This window comes from Phacochoerus africanus, chromosome 7 (assembly GCF_016906955.1).
Source record: "Phacochoerus africanus isolate WHEZ1 chromosome 7, ROS_Pafr_v1, whole genome shotgun sequence".
Lineage (NCBI taxonomy): Eukaryota > Metazoa > Chordata > Mammalia > Artiodactyla > Suidae > Phacochoerus > Phacochoerus africanus.
Window position 1 is genome coordinate 24,309,255 of NC_062550.1, and position 21,492 is coordinate 24,330,746.

The 21,492-nt window shown below is 36.3% G+C and overlaps 1 protein-coding gene and 1 pseudogene across 1 annotated transcript; both read left to right on the forward strand.

Annotated features, from left to right (window-relative positions):
- The first annotated feature begins 4,944 nt into the window (after positions 1 to 4,944).
- On the forward strand, positions 4,945 to 5,880 carry LOC125131728 (olfactory receptor 6C76-like). Its single transcript, XM_047788499.1, has one exon. It carries the CDS (start codon positions 4,945 to 4,947, stop codon positions 5,878 to 5,880), a length of 936 nt encoding a protein of 311 aa, XP_047644455.1.
- A 9,364-nt stretch (positions 5,881 to 15,244) lies between these two features.
- Positions 15,245 to 16,184, forward strand: LOC125131053 (olfactory receptor 6C65-like; annotated as a pseudogene).
- Positions 16,185 to 21,492: the final 5,308 nt, after the last annotated feature.

A 21,492-nucleotide genomic window follows, 5' to 3' on the forward strand; every position in this document is an offset into this window, starting at 1 on the left:
CAATGATGTTTATATATAACAATAAAGATATCACCTGTGAAAGAAATAATGGTTAAGCTTGTCCTCATTAAAATTTAAAGTTTCTGGCTGCAATAGGCACTGTCAACATTGTGAGGACAAGCCATAGACTGGGGGAAAATACTGGTAAATACATATTTGATAGAGGGCTGTTTATGCAAAATTTACCCAAAAAAGCCTCTTAAAATTCAATGATAAAAAAATCAACAACCTAAATAAAAAGTGAGAAGATGATTCCACAGACACCTCCCCAAAGGTTGAAATATAGGAGGAAAATAAGTATGTGAAAATATGTTCAGCATCATTGTCATTAGGTGACCACAAATTAAAACAGTGAGCTACAACTATGCACATGCTCATTTACACTCATTTGTAAAACACTGACACACCACTTGCTAGAGATAATGCAGAGCAACAGGAACTCTGATACTCTCATTTATTGACAATGGTAAAACAAAATGATATAATCACTTTGGAAGACATTTTGCACTTAAAATCTAAGTATAGTCTTCTGTATGATCCAGAAATTGCAGCCCCTGATGTTTACTCAAGTGATTTGAAAACTCATGTCCACAAAAATTGCATGCAAATATTTCACAGAAGCTTTATTGATAATCACGAAAAACTAAAAGTATCCAGCTGCTCCTATATAGATGAATGGATGAACAAATTGTGGTCCATTGATACATTCACTGAGAGAAAGAAATGAGCTATCAAACAATGAAAAGACTCTTTGGATGACTCAATGGATGACTCATATCAATATTTATAACTGAACGAAGCATTTGAAAAGGTAACATACTATATGACTTCAGATATATGATCTTCTAGAAAAAGCAAAGCTATACAAAATGCAAAAAGATCGATGGTTTCCAAGGATTGTTGAGAGAAAGCGAAGCTTACATAGGTGAGGTGAATGAGGACTCCAGGCAAAGAGCCTATTCTGTATATAATTCAAATGGTGAATTCATAGTATTATGCATTTGTCAAAATTCATAGATCACTGCATTACAAAGAGTAAATTTTAATTTATCAAAATGTTTGAAAATAATTTAAGTGGTTAAGGGATCATGGAATGAAATGTAGAAAATGACCCCCCTGAAAAAATAACATTATTTTCAATGTATGCAATAATCTTACTAAAGGTGATAGGACTGAACATTACTGGCCTAACGAAACTTAAGAAATGAGTGAAATTTCTAAGACAAAAAAAAAAAGCATATTTAAGTACTATATTCTAGTTAATAAAGTGGTTTCCCATCATGGTATAGATCTATAATTCTGACAATGCTATGTATGTATGTAGGTATTAAACAAGTAAATGGGTGGTAGATGATTAAGCCGGAATTCTCAGTTTTGCGGTGGGAGGTTATAAAGAAGAAAGAAGAAAAAGCTACTACAATCTATGTAGTAATGAAGTATCATATCAGTATGGACCCATTTTTAGCTTATTATAGATTCAGAAAGTAACACAGAGTAATATTTGCATACACATATTTATGCACAGGTTAGTAGGCTGACATATATTTCCTGGTTCTATCCTCTTATAGGACCAAGAAGCAGTGAAACCACAGTAATGAACACACCCAGAACTGAGATCTTGGTTCCTAATACCATTCTCCAATAAAAGGAACCAGGTATCAGTGGAGAAATGTCAGATTAGACAGATGTGGTAAGGAATAGACAAGACAATCCTAAAGCATCTCATAGTTCCAGAAAAGAAATGTCTTTTTTATTTTATTTTTTTTAAAGCACTGTAATGGCTCTTGTCAAAGGAAACAATAGCCAACTGAAAGAGCTTCCAGGGCCCAAAGCTGAAAAAATTTAGCAACAAAGTAAAACAGCATTGGGTATAACTGAAAGTATAAAACAAACATCCATGAATCCAAATGAAATAAATCAATAAGTGAATAAATTAATAAATGGGGAAGAATATACAAATTACCCATGGAAAGGAATCCCAAATAATTTATATAGATATTCCACCTTCAATAGAGAAGAGCTTAATTCCCACCCCTTTAGTGTGAGCTGCACAGAATGATTTCCTTCTGAAGAATATGGTGTAGAAAGTGGAGGGTGAAGGGGGAAAGTAACTTTATGGTGGAGAATCCTAACAGTACCTCTGCTCCCACCCATCGGCAGTGATAAATCACGTCGAGAGTAGGAAAAAAATAACAATTATAATAAAAACAGCAGACAAATTTTGCTTGCCTCAAACTCTGTGAAGGAAGCAATATTTAAGGAAGTTTTTAAGATAATCAATTTCATGAGTTTTATGTGTGTATGTCAGTCTCTCAATTTTTGCTGTATCTTGAGAATGTGCCTATCTGCTGATGATAGGTACTTCCTCTTGCTATTATTTTTTCCTTTTTTCTTTTTTAGGACAACACCTGTGGCATATGGAAGTTCCCAGGCTAAGGGTCAGATCAGAGCTGTGACTGCCAGCCTACACCACAGCCACAGCCAACACCAGATCTAAGCTGCATTTGCAACCTATACCACAGCTTATGGCAACATCGTAACTTCAACCTACTGAGTCAGGCCAGGGATTGAACCTGGATCTGCACAGACACTGTGGTGGGTTCTCAACACAATGAGCCACAATGGGAAATCCTCCTCTTGCTATTTTCTGCTTTTTATCCAGTTTACATTAGTTGAAATACACTGCCACGGCAGACATTTATTTCAAGTAAAAATAAAATAATATTGACAATATGAAATCCAAAATTTCAAAGACTGCTGTTTCTTTACTGGTTGGTTGTTCCTTGCATTATACACCTCTCTACTTAATACTTTAAAAAAAATATTTCCCAAGGATACCCAATCAGAATTATTCAACTAAATTTAGAGTGAACTAATAAGCACTCTCTCCAGAGGCATTTTAATGCTGTTTCACTGTAAGAATCCCCCGTGACTATTTTGAGGAAAGGACAGATAAAACAAATCTGTTTGTTTTGGAGATAATAGTTAGAAAGCCTAGCCTTCACAGTAGAAAGTAAAGAAAGTAAAATGAGATTTAGAACCATAACCATCTCTCTTTCAAAAGGTACTGATAACCAAGTAAGATATTGCATTATCAGGTTTTCCTTGCATCTAAGGTTAGGTCATTGCTATTTTTATAAAATTTGGGGGAAACCAGAGACACTAAATGCCTGGCCTTAGACTGTGCAATTCGGGATAGTTCTTTACATCCCAAGGATTTTCTTTCTCCTGAATTTCTACTCATAGGCCATGCAGCTCACCTCTTTTCCATAGCTGTTATTTCTTGATTCTCATTCAGAAGGGTTTGAGCTCTCTGCTCATGAACTAAAAGCTCCACTTCACTAACCACCGAAATATATGACTTTGGAGTTCCTGCTGTGGTGCAGGGGGTTCAGCATCCAGAGTTGTCTCTGTGGTGGTGCAGGTTCAATATTGGCGAGTGAGTTAAGAAGAATCCCGCATGGCTGCAACTGCAGCATAGGTCGCAGGGGCAGCTCAGATTCGATCAATGGCCCCAGAACTTCCATATGCTGTGGGTGCAGCTGAAAAAAACAAAACAAAACAACCTAACTCTATCACCTCTATTTGCCTGTTTCACTGAAGTAACTATTGCCCTTACCCCACTTTCTTCTCTTCCTTTTTCTTTCACCGATGTAGTTTTTTGGGGAGTCTCACACACATTCCAGGCAAGTTTAGTTCCTGATTCTGCTTCGCAGGCAGTTAGAGACTAAGGACAGGGGTTCATTTGGTTGCTACTCTCTCCCATTTTCAGGAATTCTAACTTCCCTCCCAAATAACAAGTTAGGACCAGAAGCCCTGTTTCTTAAGAAAAAACTTTGCAATCCTACCTTAGTCTCAGTCTTTCAGATTTAACATGAATTGACTTCTTGCGACCGCCCACAGAGCTTTGCCACCATGTCACCAAGGCTTTCATGGATCACACGTTGCAGGAGCTCCTCAATACCCTGCTTGTCTTCTGGATGTAGCACCTGCCACCAGCCACTGGGACTGTCACCTTCCTGTTACGGCCTTCTCAATATCAGGAATATACTTTCGATTGGACCTATTCTTCAGTATGTTTCATCTCACTCTATACAGCCAGGAGCATTCTGCCCACCTCCACCTACATACTATGTAAACTTGTTATCACACAAGAAAAGCAAAGGCAGAAACAAGCTGTGAAATCCATGAAACACTCCAAAAGTAAAGCATCACACATGGACTCTCAAATGAAAGCAACAGAATATTTGGGTTTGAACAGTCAGTCAAATTACTACCACATGGGATTATGCAATTGCAGGTATATTTTTCATTTCTCATCTCATCGATTTTTTCATTTTCTGTCAATTTATAACTTAGCTCAATGAACTTTGGTTGTGAGAATGTCCTCTAAAAAATGAAAGGTCATGATTTAATTCTCAAAAGAATATTATTTGTTTACTAGTATATAACTTTTAATTTTGATGGCTCTGACCCTTTCAGCAAGTTATTAATTATCTTTGTAGGCAGGAATGACATTATAGACCTTGAAAAAAATTAATGGAAAGTAACTCTCTAAAAAGACAAACTTTAAAATGTTTCATTTTCAGAAAAATCATTAGAAAATATGGAGACTGAACATTAGAATATCTTATAGTGTCTACCTAATTTTTTTACACATATGATCAAACTTTTAAAAGAAAGTATAACACGTTTGATAAGTGTTTTTATACAAAAGTGATTATTAGTCCTATCAATTTGCCTCACTGCAATCTATAAGATATAAGTTTTTCTGTCCTGGCTTAGATACATTTTCAGAATTCAGTAAAATCTGGTGAACAATTTATCGGACCATTATATTATACATTTCTTAAACCAGCAGAGGAGATTTTAAAAAAGTAATCCTATATTCACTAAGTCTTGTTTCTTGTTTGCATTTATAAGCCTGGAAGAAACAATTAAGAAATGAAAAACCACACATCTGTGAATGAGTTCATACTTCTGGGATTAACAGATGATCCAGAGCTAAATGTTTTGATTTTTCTATTTCTATTTTTCACATATATACTGAGTATAACTGGAAACCTGACAATTATCACCCTCACTCTGACAGATTCACACCTCAAAACTCCCATGTATTTCTTCCTTAGGAACTTCTCCTTCCTAGAAGTCTCATTCACTACAGTGTGTATTCCTCGATTTCTGGTCAGCATTGTAACAGGAGACAGGACCATTTCCTATCATTCTTGCATGGCCCAGGTCTTTTTCTTCATACTCCTTGGTTCAACAGAATTTTTCCTTCTGACTGCTATGTCCTATGATCGGTACGTGGCCATTTGTAAGCCCCTGCATTACACGACAATAATGAACAGCAGAATCTGCAACCAGCTTGTCGTTAGTTCTTGGCTGGCTGGATTTCTCATTATCTTTCCACCTGTGATCATGGGACTTCAGCTGGATTTCTGCGACTCCAACATCATTGACCACTTCACCTGTGACTCTTCTCCCATGCTTCTAATCTCCTGCACAGACACAGCATTCCTAGAGCTCACGGCATTTTTCTTGGCAACATTCACGCTCATGGTAACCTTAACACTGGTGATTCTTTCTTATGCATTCATCCTTCAAACAATTCTGAGGATCCCCTCTGCTGAGCAAAGGAAAAAGGCCTTTTCCACTTGCTCCTCACACATAATTGTTGTCTCCATTTCTTATGGAAGTTGCATTTTCATGTATGTTAAAACTTCCGCCAAAGAAGGAGTGGCTTTGACCAAGGGGATAGCAGTGCTTAATACCTCTGTTGCCCCAATGCTAAATCCTTTTATTTACTCCCTAAGGAACCAGCAGGTAAAGGAGTCCTTTAAGAAGATGGTCAAAAAATGCTTCTTAGATAAATTTTAATCAGACAGAAATTCATGCCTTGAACTTCACGTGGAACCTATGTCTAACACAACTATTAATATTATATTTCTCCATCTGATATTATTTTCAATGTCCTTTCCCTTCAGGTTTTATTCTCCTTTTATTCCTTTTGATCTCACTTACTTCATCTATATTTTTATTTATTTTTTAAGATCAACATGAGTACTTTTATTTGTCTGTAATAATTAGACCTCACACCTTGCAATGGGATCTAGGAACCAAGAGTGTTTCCTAGTTTAACTAATGATAATGCCATTATATCACGTTATCTTTTTATATGTACATGCCCCGAAATTTTTCTGAGCTTGAGTGATTTGATATAACATAAATGAGAACGGGAATTTAATAAAAATTCCAGAATTTAGTTTTAATAATCACTGAAGGACTTTCTTTCTGGACATTAATCAAGAGTTAAAGAAAAGTTATCATTAAGGAATTCTAAAAAGATGATTTCTCCCAGGACATAAGCATGAGATATTAAAATAAATATACCTTAGAGTTCCCACTGTGGCTCAGTGGGTAAAGAACCCAACATAGTGTCCATGAGAATGCATGTTCCATCCCTGGCCTCACTCAGTGGGCTAAGGATCTGGTGCTGCTGCAAGCTGCAGATGCGTAGGTCACAGACGGGGCTCAGATCCAACATTGTTGTGGCTGTGGCACATGCTGGCAGCTGCAGCTCCAGTTCTAGCTAGCCCCAGAACTTCCATATGCCCCAGGTGCGGCCCTAAACGGAAAAAATAAAAAACCTGTCTGTGTGATAAAGTCTCCTACATCCAGTGTGCCTGTTCTATTTATCCTTGTATCTCCTATAGTTTTTACATAATAAATGTTGATCTTTGTTATTTGGGGTATAGGTATTATATCTTCATTGTGAAGTCCAGGCCTTAATATTACAATATATTTAATACTTTTTGTACTAAATTTCAGAGTTACTCTAAGCATGGTATTGACATTTCTGTAACACCCCAATACCCGCACAATGAAACGTCTTCAGGAAACTATGCAGATGGTTGATCCACAGCCCATTATTTTCTTTTGATTTGTTAAGAGTGAGCCTGGAGCTCATTTGAGGCTTCTATGGAAAGAAACTCCTAGGGAAAGAAGGCTTTTGCTTCTCTTAGGAATTTCCTCTCTGAAATTTCTGACAATTAAAACCATATATTTTTATCTCCCAGATAGTTCTAAAAATTTCTGATATACTGACGTTACCCTAAAACGTTTTCCACTGTTGACAGAAATAGAGTTATACATAATCAAAAACAGGTGAACATTAACAAATTCTGAGAATATGAATGCCTAAAACATCCATAGGATATTTACATTTTCTTGTCTCAGCAATAAACATTTTCTTTTTTTATTCTTTCCTTTTTTTGTTCTTTTGCTATTTCTTGGGCCGCTTCCCGCGGCCGGCATATGGAGGTTCCCAGGCTAGGGGCCTCGAATCGGAAGCGGTGGCCACCGGCCTACACCACGAGCCACAGCAAGCGGGATTCCGAGCCACGGTCTGCACCCTTACACCACAGCTCACGGGCAACCGCCAGATCATTAACCCACTGAGCAAGCGCAGGGAATCGAACCCTGGTACCTCATGGTCCTATCGGCTTCGATTTAACCACTGTCCGCCACGACGGGAACTCCATCAAAAACATTTTCTATATCTCCTTGTAAAAAGTGTTTTGCTCGGAGTTCCCATTGTGCCTCAGACAAGTTAATGCACATGACTAGGATACATGAGGATGCAGGTTCCCTCCCTGGTCTTGCTCAGTGGTGTTAAGAATCTGTTGTGTGCCATGAGCTCTGGTGATGAGGGTAGCAGGACATGGGCTTGGATTCCCGTGTATGTGTGCTGTGGCCTGTGGGCATAGGGCTGGCAGCGGATAGCTACAATTCGACTCCTATCCTGGGAACCTACATATGTCACGGGCGTGGCCCTGAAAAAGAATTAAAAAAAAAAGTGTTTTGGCTCAGTGTGATTGTGATAGTAACTTCATTCAGAATTGCGAAGTATAATAATGGCCTTTTCTGAGGCATCATAGGTGTGAATTTTCCCGCTTTTCCAGAATACCTTTGTGTTTATCTCTTTGCTTGATAAGACTTTTTATTTTTTCAATAGTTGTTTTGGAGATTCTATGAAAATATAAATATTTGCTTTGCATATGCTGATGTAGCTATGACTCAAGTAATGTAATGCTCAGTCAAGTCCAGATCCTTGAAAGCACATAGCAGAGAAATAGTGTTTTGGTAAATGTTTAACCACCAGTTCTCAGAAAAATATACACAGACATATTATAAACGTTACTAACATACAATAATAAAACATATAGTAAACTTCACTGTAAGTTCTATATGCTCAGTTGACTTTCAAAGAATGGTTTCACTGACTTTCACCAAACTCACGACTATTTCCAAACTTTGGCTGCCAATCCACCACAATTTGACAAATGGCTTTGAATTTGACAAGGCTCTCAAATGCACAATTACAGTCAGAAGTTCCAATATACTCAATAATTGGTATAAAAATGTTTACCTACAAAGATAGTAAATATATGGAAGATTTGAACAAACATCTAATTGACACTTTTAGAATATTCCACCCAATATCAAAAGAATACTCATTCTTTCCAGTAACACACAAAACATTATCGTAATAGGCCATAAGCTGGGTGACAAAAAAGTCTCAAAAGAAATTCCCAACACTCAAGCCATACAATGTATGTTTACTGAAGACTGTGTGTAATTAACATAGGAAATAATATCGTTAAAGACCCTGGAAAATCCACTAATATTTGAAAACTAATATATCAATATGTAATCTATGGGTCAAAGGAAATCAAAGAGAAAATTAAAGTGCAGTTTAATTTAATGAAATAACATGAAATTACAGCATACCAAAATTTGTAGGGTTACAGCAAAAGCAATTACTTTAAAAGAAACTCTACAATTCCCTTGTGGTGCAGTGGTTTTAAGGACCTGACCTTGCACTGCAGCAGCCCAGGTCACTGCTGTGGACAGGTGTGATTCCCTGGCCCCAGGAACTTCCACATCCTGCAGGCATGGCCAAATAACTACATAAATGAAGTCTACTTTAAATCATCTTCCAAAGGCCTTTGTAGAAATAAAAGAAACTTAAGATTCTCAAATTATATTAGAAAAAAAGGAAATTTTTCAGATCAATGATGTTAACTTCCTCTCTATAACTAGAAAAATAGGAGAGCAAATCAAACTCAAAGCAGCCAAAATAAAAGGAAATAATTAAAGATCAATGTGGAAATCAATGAAAAAAGATAACAGAAAAGTAAATAAAAATAACAATGAAAACGAATCTGGCTCTTTTAGAGTGCCATTAAAACTGACCAAATTTCTAGCCACATGAGAGGGAAATTATTGAGTGAAAAATGTGGAGACCTGAATTTTTTATTTTTGCTTTTGGCCATGCCCAAAGCATGTGGAAGTTCCTGGGCCAAGGATCAAACCACACCGCAGTAGTGATCTGAGCTGCTGCAGTGACAATGCTGACTCTTTAATCCTCTACATCACAAGGGAACTCCAGAAGGTGGATATTTTGAACAATTTAGGCTGGTTAATTTAAAAACAAGTGAAATGGTAAAATTCCTGGAAAGACATAAATAATAAAAGTTCATTAAGAAAAAATAAATATAATTGTCCCATATCCATTGTTTAAAACTGCACATCTGATAAAAAAAAAAAAAAACCTCTCAGCGAGTAGATCTAATGGCCAATAACCAAGGACATACAAAATATAATTTAAAAAAAGAAAAAGAAACCACAGCTAACATTTTACTTCACTGTGAAAACCTGAAGTATCTCAAACCAAGGAAAACATAAGACCTAGATGTTCACTCTCACATCGTACTGTAGATCCTCATTTATAGAACCAAGTAAATAATAGTAATAATAATAATAAAATATGAAAGCATTCATATTGGAAAGGAAGATGCAAAACTGAATTATTTGCCAACAGCATAAACACCTACATAGAAAAGCCTATGACTTTCTGTTTTAGCTCCCAACATGTAAAGAGCATAGAAATTCTCACCTCTGCTTTATAAGGTGAAAAAACTCAGTATTAATAACTTCATCTGGATCCAAAAGAGACGTGAAGCTGCAGAGCAAACTGCCACCCTAAAATCTGAGCAAACAGGAGAATCCTGAGTCACAGTTGAGACTACTTGCTCGTCACATGATACTGGAATCACGAGTAGGTAGGAACACTATATTAGTAATTAAGACACACTACTGGAGACAAGAGCTCATTATCATGAGAGTGAAAATTATCTAAGGATTGTCATAAAAAGGGGGTCCCACTTTTTTGTAGGTTTTGCCTCCTCTAATCCCACCATGTTCTCAAGCTGAAAATCTGAGATCACCTCCTGATTCAGGCGAGAAAGGGGCCATTCTGAAATAATCCCAGAATACTCTTCAGACAAAGGTCTACATTCCAAGGAAAAAGTTGTACCAGAAACACTTACGAAGGCCCAGAAACACAGGCACCCTAAAAGCCTGAGATTTCATCATAAGAATGCTATTCTTCTTCTATTCTCTTGTGCTACTCTTTACAACTTAAAACCACAACAACAGAAATCAAAGTATCTCCCTCAAAAATACTTAATTTCAGAAGGAAATCTTTATAGTGGAGAGATCTGGATGATATCCGTTAACCCAAGTTTAACAGAGTTAGTTAGCATCAGTGATAAGACATATGGAATTCATAGTCTCTCTAATATAACACACTGAAAAGGCCATACTCCCCTCTGTAGTATTCTTCACACACACACACAAAATTATAGCTTCATATTATTCCTAGAAAACATCACACAAACAAAATTGGGAGGTATTCTACAAAGTACTATGACCAATACTCTTAAAATACATGAAGGTCATGGAAAATGAGGAAAGACTGAGGACCTTCACAGATTAGGAGAAGCTAAGAAAACCTCTGACCTCTGAAACAATGAAGGACTACAGACTTGACCCTCAACAGGTAAAGGGCATTGAGAGAAACATTGATGAAATCCGAATATAAAAGCTTGTACTTTACCTATTAGTAGTGTAACAAAATTAGTTTCTTAGTTTTTGCTAATGTTTCATGACTAATAAGATGTTGCCCTTATAGAAAGCTGAGCAAAATATATAAAGGAGATCTGTCACTATTTTTTACCAATCTTTTACATCTAAATTTATAAAGACTTTTTTAAATCTGGTGCTTAACCCCATCTTCCTAAATGTAAGAAACCATTCAACTAGGCAGAGACAAACTCCTAAAATTGCATGTGCTGTGGCTACACCTTCTCCCTCTTATTCAAAAAGGACTATGTCTGTGGATTCCTTTCCATTTATCCAACAGGGGACACTTGGTTGTTCCTATGCTTGGCTTAAATGTAAATAATGTGGCAACAAACATGAAAGTGCAGATACTTGTCAAGTTAGTCTTTTTAGTTCCTTCAGGTAAATACCCAGAAATGGAATTTCTGCATTATATGGTAATTCTATTTTCAGTTTTTAAACCCCCAGCCCACCCCAGACAGTTTTCCCTAGTGGCTGTACCAACTTATACACCCACCAACAGGGCCAAAAGAATTCCCTTTTCTCTACATCCTCCTCTCCAATACTTGCTACTTGTTGGGTTGATAATAGGCATTTTACCAAGGATGAGATGCCATCTCATTGTGGTTTTTGATTTGCATTTCCCTGATCATCAGGGATACTGAGAACTTTTTCATGTACCTGTTGGCCATCTGTATGTCTTCTTTGGGAAAATACGGTCAGATCCTCTGCCTACTTTCTATTGGGTTTGGATTTATTTGGTTTTGCTATGAGTTGTATGAGTTATTCATGTATTTTGGATATGACCCCTTATGAGATAACGGTTTTGCAAATATTTTCTCCCATTTTTCAGCCTACCTATTCATTTTTTAAATTCTTTTGCTGTGCAGAAGCTTTTTTGTTTTGATATAGTCCCACTTGTTTATTTTGCTTTTGTTGCTTATGCCAAAAAAGTGTGGTCAAGAACAAAATCAAGGAGCTTTCCATCTGTTTTCTTCTTTTCTTTTATGAATCATTCATGAAAAGTGACACTAAATAATTGACAAAAATATCCTTTCCAGGTGGATTTTTTTCCCAGAGGTTTGGTTTCTATACCCTTTCTTACAGTGAGAGGGAAGGAAGGAAGGAAGGAAGGAAGGAAGGAGAAGGAAGGAGGAAAAGGAGAAAGAAAATTCAGTCAAAATATCACTGAGTATATCCACTGTTCAAATGTCAGAGATTTCCTGGCTGAGGTTGGTAGAAGAATGAGATAATTCCCCCAGAGAGCCTCATGCTATTAGGTTTTATCTTAAATACCAATGCCTGATAATAGAGCAGTAGTTATCATAATCACTACTTCCAGCCCTATAAGTGGTCCCTATTATGCAAAGTAACAGCTATTGTTTTAGCTTTTATTTTCTTGGTAGAGCATTGACCACATAGTCTGGCATCCCCATGACACCATTAATTAAATCCTGGAACTCATTAGCTGATTGAATTAATAACTAAAATTCAAGTGTAAAATACCCACTCTTGGGTCACACATTTTATCTATTCTCTCTAAATCCAAGAATGCAGGTATCTATAACATTTTGTTAAAACTCTCAACTAACAATGCATAACCTTCCACGGAGACCCTCAGCTATACTTAAAAAAAAAAAAAAAAAACACTCATCATCATTTGTGCTATAGAATCACACAGGTTGGGATTTCTTCTATTTCCCAGTTAAATTTCTACCTCATATTCATGTTTTCTCATTAAAATTTGCAAGACAGCCAATGAGAGTCTCTCTTCCTTTAAAACAATAATTAGGAAAATAATTTGAAAAATAATCAAGGAAGAAATATTCTTTTCATTAGCCTTTCCCTTTGTGTCATGCAGAGTCTGCTTTGTAGGTAGAATTCTATATCCTTCCCATACATATGGCTCCCAAGGGGAGACCTCATTAAAAAAGTGTTGCCTAAAATTATTGCATGTGTAAATGCACTAGTTTTTCTGTCTCCAGAGAGGTTTCTTTTATGTTTCCCTCAAAAACAAACTCTTCTATGACCTTATACTCAAATATATATATATATATATATATATAGATATATATATATATATATATATATATATATATAATGTGTCTCTTTCTTTGGAGAAAACCTTTTTGGAAAACGTTTATCACTGAGCAGTATCAGAAAAGTCATGAAACATATGACATTTAAATTTCCAAACAAAATATTTTTGGAAGTTGGGTCACTGGATTTTCTCATCCTTACGGACTGAGTATTTGACTGAGAAATGGATGGTTTATGACAAGGAATATCTGAACAAAAATCTTTAAATTTGAAATAGTGAGTACACAAATGTAAATTAGTTTATAAAATGTAGCAAATTGAAGGAAGCCTCTTCTATCTAAACATTATGTTTCTCTTCCTACAGATAATCAGAAAAATATTTCAGCTTAAACTATGATTTGGCTCCATCAAGGACTAGCATGAAAATATGTTTCTTCTTTATCTGCAATGTTAATTATCTTTAGAAATCATATAACTCTAAGGATTACTCTCTTTGAAATGCAGCATGGGGACATTATGTCAATTCTTGCCTTATTTTATCTCCCTACAACGTCCTAAATTTGTCACAGCTGAGCCCATATGTATATCACACTTGCCTCTGGAGGTAGAATTTTTTCAGCCAGGTCTAATCTTGTATGACCAAGTATAGTCATTCCAGCCACAGGCTACGGTATCTTATGCCTTTGTCATTTGCACAGTCCTAACAACACACACCTTGATTCTGTTATGAAATCAGTCTACCCTCAGAGTTCAATTATCATCAATCTGCTAGAAAGTACTCTTTCTAGTACTGGTAGCAGGCACATCATGCTGAACTACACAGATAAGTATCTTTCAAGATATTGAGCATCTACCTCACTGGGATTCCAAAATTCCCATAACCTAAAGTTCCCATTTTGTGGACAATCATTGTTCCTAGTATCTTTATCTGTCAGGATTGACTGGTTCTGAATAGTTGAGGCATAAATGCAGAGCTAAACCCATACAGCTAATGAAGTCTCTGGATTTTGAGGCTACTTCTAATCAAGGTTGCATACACATTACTCAATTATTAATGTGGCATTTACATCATCAAAAAATTGAATCAGAATCAGTGTTAAGCACTAGGAATAATGCAGTGGCAGACAGACATGGATGCTAACACCTATATATACTTCTCATGTGAACTTGGGCAGGTTACACACCACCTCTGTACCTCAATTTCCTCAGCTGCAAAGTGAGTCTCTTAATAGGGCCTACCAAGAACGTTTTGGGGGCAGAGGGTAAAAGCCTGTCTAGATCTTTGCTATAATATTAATGATATTGATAAAAATAATAAAACTCTATATAGTGTGTTATATGAGTCCTTATTGCTATTATTGCTGTTATGATATATCTTTCAATATACTTTCTTTCCTGATCACAAGCTTGAAAACTATGGTTTGATAAACAATGAAGTTACCAGATTATTATTTTTGAAAGCAGAACTTGATAAGGGTTGTCATGAAATAAATTTCTGAAATAATTATTTAAGTCAGAGGAAACAATGTGATCTCTTTCATCGTTTACATGATTCACTACACTGAAGCAGTTCCACTGGAACTTTTACACTGTGGCTTTGTTTATTGATAAGGGCTAGCATTGTGCTGTGTCATCTTTAGTCAAAGAGGAGTGAGTAGGATCAATTTTCCATAAAGGCAAAGGGAACGGATTTCAATGAATCAATTAATAAATACAACATTTTCTGTTTAAATTTTTACTATGAATAGACCAAAACTTATTTAGAAAAACATTGCCTTCCAATTCAAAAATAAGTTTTCCAACAGCAGAATGGAATTTTATGGACATTACATTTTCAAAAATTCTATCAACTCAATAACTTGTTTAACTTCCCAATGAATGACTTCCCAATGAAGTATGCTAAGTAGTTTTATCATCATTACTCATTTTTAGGACTGTAAAAAAACACACATCTATGTGTAAAATAACTAATAAAAAGTATACAGCAGGAAATTATCCAAGTTTGGATTAAACTCCAAGTTTTTAAAGTAATAAAACACAGATAATTTTTCGCTACTAAATACATTCTAATAAGAGTTTACTATTCTGATGGTAACAATTTTTTTCTTCTTGTTAATGCATGCCTTATTGTTCTTTGTGCAGAAGAAGAGCGCTATAAATGTATTAGAAAATCATATCAGGAGATGATATCCACTCTTATTTTTACCTACAGATCTGCAGAATTCAGAGTTCAGTCATGCCAAATAAAACGACAATTAGAGAATTCATTCTTCTGGGACTTACCGATGACCCCGAGTTACAAGCTGTGATATTCCTCTTTATGCTGTTCACCTATTTATTAAGTGTAGGTGGAAACATGACCATCATCATGTTAACGCTATCAAATGTCTGTTTGAAGACTCCTATGTATTTCTTCCTCAGGAATTTCTCTTTCTTAGAAATTTCATTCACTACGGTCTGTATTCCTAGGTTTCTGATCAGCATTGCAACGGGAGACACAACCATTTCCTATAATGCTTGCATGACGCAAGTATTTTTTTAATCCTTCTGGGTTCCACAGAGTTTTTTCTTCTGGCCGTGATGTCCTATGACCGCTATGTGGCTATCTGCAAACCTCTACACTACACAACTATCATGAGTAACAAAGTCTGCCACCAGCTTGTCATCAGCTCCTGGCTGGCTGGTTTCCTCATTATCTTTCCCCCGGTGATTATGGGCCTCCAGCTGGATTTCTGTGACTCCAACATCATTGACCATTTTCAACTTGTGACTCTTCTCCTATGCTACTGATTGCTTGCACTGACACAAAGTTTCTAGAGCTTATGGCATTTTTCTTAGCAGTATTCACACTCATGGTAAACTCTGGCCTTGGTGATTCTCTCTTACACACTCATCCTCAGAACAATTCTCAAGATCCCCTCTGGCCAGCAAAGGAAAAAGCCTTTTCTACTTGTTCCTCCCATATGATTGTGGTATCCATTTCTTATGGGAGTTGCATTTTTATGTATGTAAAAACATCTGCAAAAGAAGGTGTCGCTTTGAGCAAAGGGGTGGCAGTACTTAATACCTCCGTTGCTCCCATGCTGAATCCTTTTATTTATACCTTAAGGAACCAGCAGGTAAGACAGGCCCTTAAGGACATCACCCAAAAGATGTCATTATCAAACAAGCATTAATCACTATGAAATCTATAGCTGAAATCACAAGTTAACCACACATAAATACCAATTACTGTTCTAGGTGGTAGGTATACAGAAGGGGATAAAGCATCAAAAAAGTTCTTGCTATTGTAGAGCTAGCTCACTTCTAGTGAGGGATAATACATATTAAGGTGTCAACCTCACAGAAAATTAAATTACCTAGTATTTTAGTAAGTGAAAATGCTATGAACAAAACTGAAATACTTTAAGGAAAGGAAGGTAGAAGTCACATTAAATAGGGTGGTCAACGATTTCACAGGCATTTTACAGCTCCTTCTTAATTCCCTTTTTCTATTTCCAAAAGTATTTATCTGTATTCATTAACTTTTTTTTCCAATAATTTCCCCCAGGTCCCTGTATTCATCTATTTCACACTTGTCAAACACAGGGAAATGTGAAGTGTGACTGAAGTAAACATTGGTCTTAAATTTCAAAAGACAAGCAGAAAGTTCTAGATAGCCTGTTCAAACCCCACATGAAAATAAACGGTGCAAAATGAAGTTCACAACAACCTCCCACTAATGAATGAAATACAACCTAAATTCAAGGCTTAGAAACCCATGCTTTAGGATTATGTCTACCAAAGGACTCTGCCCCATCCCTCCTCTTATTTCCTTATTCTATTGAGTCAGATAGTCAGAATCTGTCAAGAGAAAAATAGCTGATAAATAATTATCTCCCAGTGATAATGGGTTATTCAACCTGTCCAGGTTACTTTCCTCCAGCTCTGCTTCATCAAAAATATTTATCTACATCTTCTCAGGTTACACATTTTTTATTGAACAGTAAACTTAAATTGTGATAGACTGCAGCAGTTTGGGAGAGTGATTTCTCCCAATGACTGATACAAACAGAAATTACTACTAATTATAAATTAATAAAACAATTAATGACTTATTATTAGGAATGACTGCTTTTACCCTACATGTGGTGACTTTTTTTTGACATATCACATTATCAGAAAGTTTTAGCATTAAATAGACAGAGGTGGATAGTCATAAAACTCAGTTCATGAAATTACTGAAAATCAGTACAGAATGTTTACACACATATTTAACACACATATAGGGATAAGAGAACCCAATTTCATGGGTATTCAAATAAGAAGGGAAATTCAAAGACAATTCACACAGCTTTGCTGTTTTCAAATGATCATGCTATTTAATTAGGGGGAATGAAAATATAGTAATTAGGAGTTCCCACTGTAGCTCAGCGGTAAGGAACCTGAATAGTATCCATGAGGATGCAGGTTCAATCCCAGGCCTTGCTCAGTGGTTTAAGGATCCGGCATTGCCGTGAGCTGTGGTGTAGGTAACAGATGTAGCTCAAATCCCAGGTTGCTGTGGCTGTGGCTTAGCCTAGCAGCTACAGCTCCAATTCAACCCCTAGCCTGGGAGATTCCATATGCCGCAGTTGCAGCCCTAAAAGCAAATATATATACATATATGAAAACAGTAAGACTAATACAAAGCTAATTACTGTAAAATCTTCTGAAATTCTAATATCATTTAAAATGTGAGCCAAACACAAATATAAGGTTACATACAACACTCCAAATACTGACAAAACTGTAAAATTGTATAATTACATGGCACCAATGTAATTATAGTACTATATAAAATATTAAAAATACTCTTGAAATCCTTAGGATAAAGTATTAATTAGCAAATGTTCATATGTCCACAGATAATATGAATATATACATGAATATATATATATTTATAATATGGAAGTAATTACTAAAAAACTAAAGTTTGAAGAGCTGTGGCTACAAAACTTTCCCAAGACTTATTGATATCATATTAGATGCATAAACCATTTATTTATTTAAAGTATTTGTGCGTGTGATTCCACACACTGTAGTTTATTTTTTTCTTTTCTTTCTTTTTTTTTTTTTTTTGTCTTTTTAGGGCCGCACCCATGACATATGGAAATTTGCAGGCTAGAGGTTGAGTCGGAGCTGCAGCTGCCAGCCTACGCCTCAGCCACAGCAATGAGGGACCTGAGCTGCCTCTGCAACCTACACTGCGGCTCACAGCAATGCCAGATCCTTAACCCATTGAGCGAGCCAAGGGGTCGAACCCACGTACTCATGGGTACTAATCAGGTTCATTACTGCTGAGCCATGGCAGGAACTCCAACACACACTGTAGTTTATTAAAGCGTACAGAAACACAGTGGAAGGAACTTAAAACCCTAGTAAACTGAATGACTAGGCTAGTGCTTTACATATAGTTTTTATATCCAAGAACAGAGCCTATAATCCCATATTTTTGTAGTAGATTGGTGTGGGGTATCTTTAATATTATTGAGAGGGGTTGAAAGTCATTTTCTAGTCTCCAGCATCAAAAAAACTATGAAAGTGCTTAAAATAACTGCATTTTCCATATAGAGGGGATTATACATATACCGTGTTTCAGGAATAGCAGATAAAAGAGACTTGCCATGAACTTCACTTTCCCATGACTGTGGCAAATAATTACAAATAGGTTGAAATATTCTTTCTTGAAGAATGAAGCTGTGACTCCAGAATTCTCAACACAGAGTCAGTATCCTAAGAGTTGAGCTGTGAGAGGAGATTCATTTGCACTCTTGATGTAGTCCAACTTTCTCACTTGTGAGATGAAGAAAGTGAACCCAGAAAGGGGAAGGAAATTTTTCCAAGTGACTCTGAATTGGTGCAAATTTCAATCTACATCCCAATTCAGTTAACTTTCCATGCACCATGCTGCCTACCAATTTGTTCCTTGCCTGGTCGTGGCTTCTGAAACGACTTATGCTTTCCCAACAAATTCTGCAGGCCAAAAATTAGGAGCACTTTATGGTAGCACATAGAACATCAAACCCAGCAAGAAGATGGTATGGAATGTCCTCCAAGTTGAGAAAACACCCCTCTCCCAGTTATTAGGAAATGTCTCCTGACAGCCGATCTTTTCCTAAACTAGTCAAGGGCTTTTGCTTGGATATCAGCCTTTTTTCTCAATTCCCAGATAGGGCAGTGACTGGCAGAAATCCAATCAGAAATGCACTTTGCTGAAAATCTTCAGGTACCTGACATCCCATGTCTACTTGTATCTCAAAGTTGCCCTAAATAAAGCAGGGAACTGTTGGATTTGCAAAGCCCAGGTTCCAAATGCATTAATGTTTCCTCTCACTTCCTTCCAGTGCAACTGCCTGTAGAGATTCTCCAAGGAAAACATGAAAGCAACCCCCTTGTTTTAAACTGTAGCAAGAACACTTAACATGAGATCTACCTTCTTAAATTTTTAAGGCTGCAGTTCAGTACTGTCAACTGTCGGCACAATGCTGGACAGCAGATCTCCTCCCGGTTATAGAATTACATAATGTCTTTGAGGTTCACTGATTTTACAGCATGTGTCAAAATCTCCTTCCTTTCTAAGGTTGAACACTATTCATTGTACATTTACATGATGATTTCTTTATCCTTTCATCTGTTAGGTTGAATACAAAATACAGCAGTAAGGGGTTGCCTTATTTTGGCTACTGTGAATAAGGCTACAGTGAACATGGGAGTGCAGGTACCTCTTTGAGATTTTGATTTCAATTTTTTTTTTAATTTTATGGCCACACCCACAACATATGGAAGCTCCCTGGCTGGGAATCAAATCCGAGCCACAGCTGAGATCTATGTCACAGTTGCAGAAATGCCAGATCCTTAATCCACTCCCCTGGGCCAGGGAACTGCACCACAGGGGGAGCTCCCTGACTTCAATACTTTTGAATAGACACTCAGAAGTGGAGTTGTCGGATTATATGGCAATGCTATGTTTAATCAGGTGAGGAAACAACATACTGGTATCCATGGCAGCTGCACCATTTTACATTCTCACAAGCAATGCGCATGGATTCTAATTTTAGCACATTCTCCTCAATGTTTGTGATTTTCTATTTTTGTATATTTATATAATCTCCATTCTAAAGTGGAGGAGTGGTATTTCATTCTCCTTCACATTGGAAAGGGTTAAAGTATTCACCTTTTGTATGCTATTTGTGTTAAAACAGCCATTCTTACAAAAGTATGAGATACAAACAACCATTTCTTTAGAAAATGCTGTATGAATATGTTAAGTATGCAAAGTTATGATTAGTAACTACTTTTGTGGAAACTTACAAAAGATAATAGCACAATGATGCCAAGAGGTAAATCTGTGTCTATGCATTCTAATATTATTTGTATGTGGGAATTTGAAGTGCTCAACAAAGGGGGATTTGATTAATCGCGGAACATCCTTAAAATGAAACCATATTTAGCTATTAAAGCTGAGCCTGGAAACGTATATTCTACTAGGCAATGGTTAACTATTGTGTAAAATGAAGATTTCCTAATTATCAAGTGCTTGAAATTATATGTGTGTATACACATATCACACAAAGACAACTTCTTTAAAATAGAAAGATCCCTGTTGAGTTTTCTTAAGTTATATTTGTATTGACAGTAGTGATAAAGTCTCTAGTAATTCAATTATTAACTCAACCTCTGTTTTTCAAGTACCAGTATCAGATATACAAAAATAATTTAAATATCCTAGTTTTCACTTACATATGTTCAGTAAGAAGATACTATTTCAAAGAAGTTATATATTTCAGCATGGTACTTACTCACTGTGGAATGAACTGTGCCTAATTTGGTCATTAGTAATAGCTTTAGTACACATTAAAATGTATCTTGGGTTTTATACCAACACATTAGAAATAATACAGAAACATAAAGGTAAAATTTCTGTTGTTTCTAACTTTAGATGTATACCAGAAATTTACCTCATCTGATGAAGGGTGAAATACTTCCTAAGGAAATGTTAGCTGAAATGATACAGCTCAAAAGATTTTAATAATTTTAAAATTATTTTATACAGAATGAAACCAGGTGTTTCTTCATTAATAGCTTTCTGCCTGTTTTGCCTTTCAGATTTTAAACAGATACTACACCATGTTAAAAATTACTTATCAATCATAGGAATATTATCATCAGAAACTGTTGGTTTATTTTTGCAAAGCTTCCCACCATCCCCCCACCCCAAATACCTGGGCATCACCCTGCTGGATAATTTCCCCAGTCTTCTCCTGGGACACAGGTCCCATAATATCAATTAAAATATACTCACCAAAGTTGCTCTTGTGCATGATTCATCAGTGACCTATTACTATTTTCCCAAAGGTCATTAAGAATTGATCTTGAAGAATATTTCTGAAGAAAAAATGTATTTCTATAGCATAACACATTAAAAGTGCTAGGTTTACTTTGTTCCTAAGGAAAATAAACGGC

What these genes read in the sequence shown, in the direction of transcription:
- LOC125131728 (XM_047788499.1), top strand. Translation starts at nt 4,945, where the DNA reads ATGAAAAACCACACATCTGTGAATGAGTTCATACTTCTGGGATTAACA.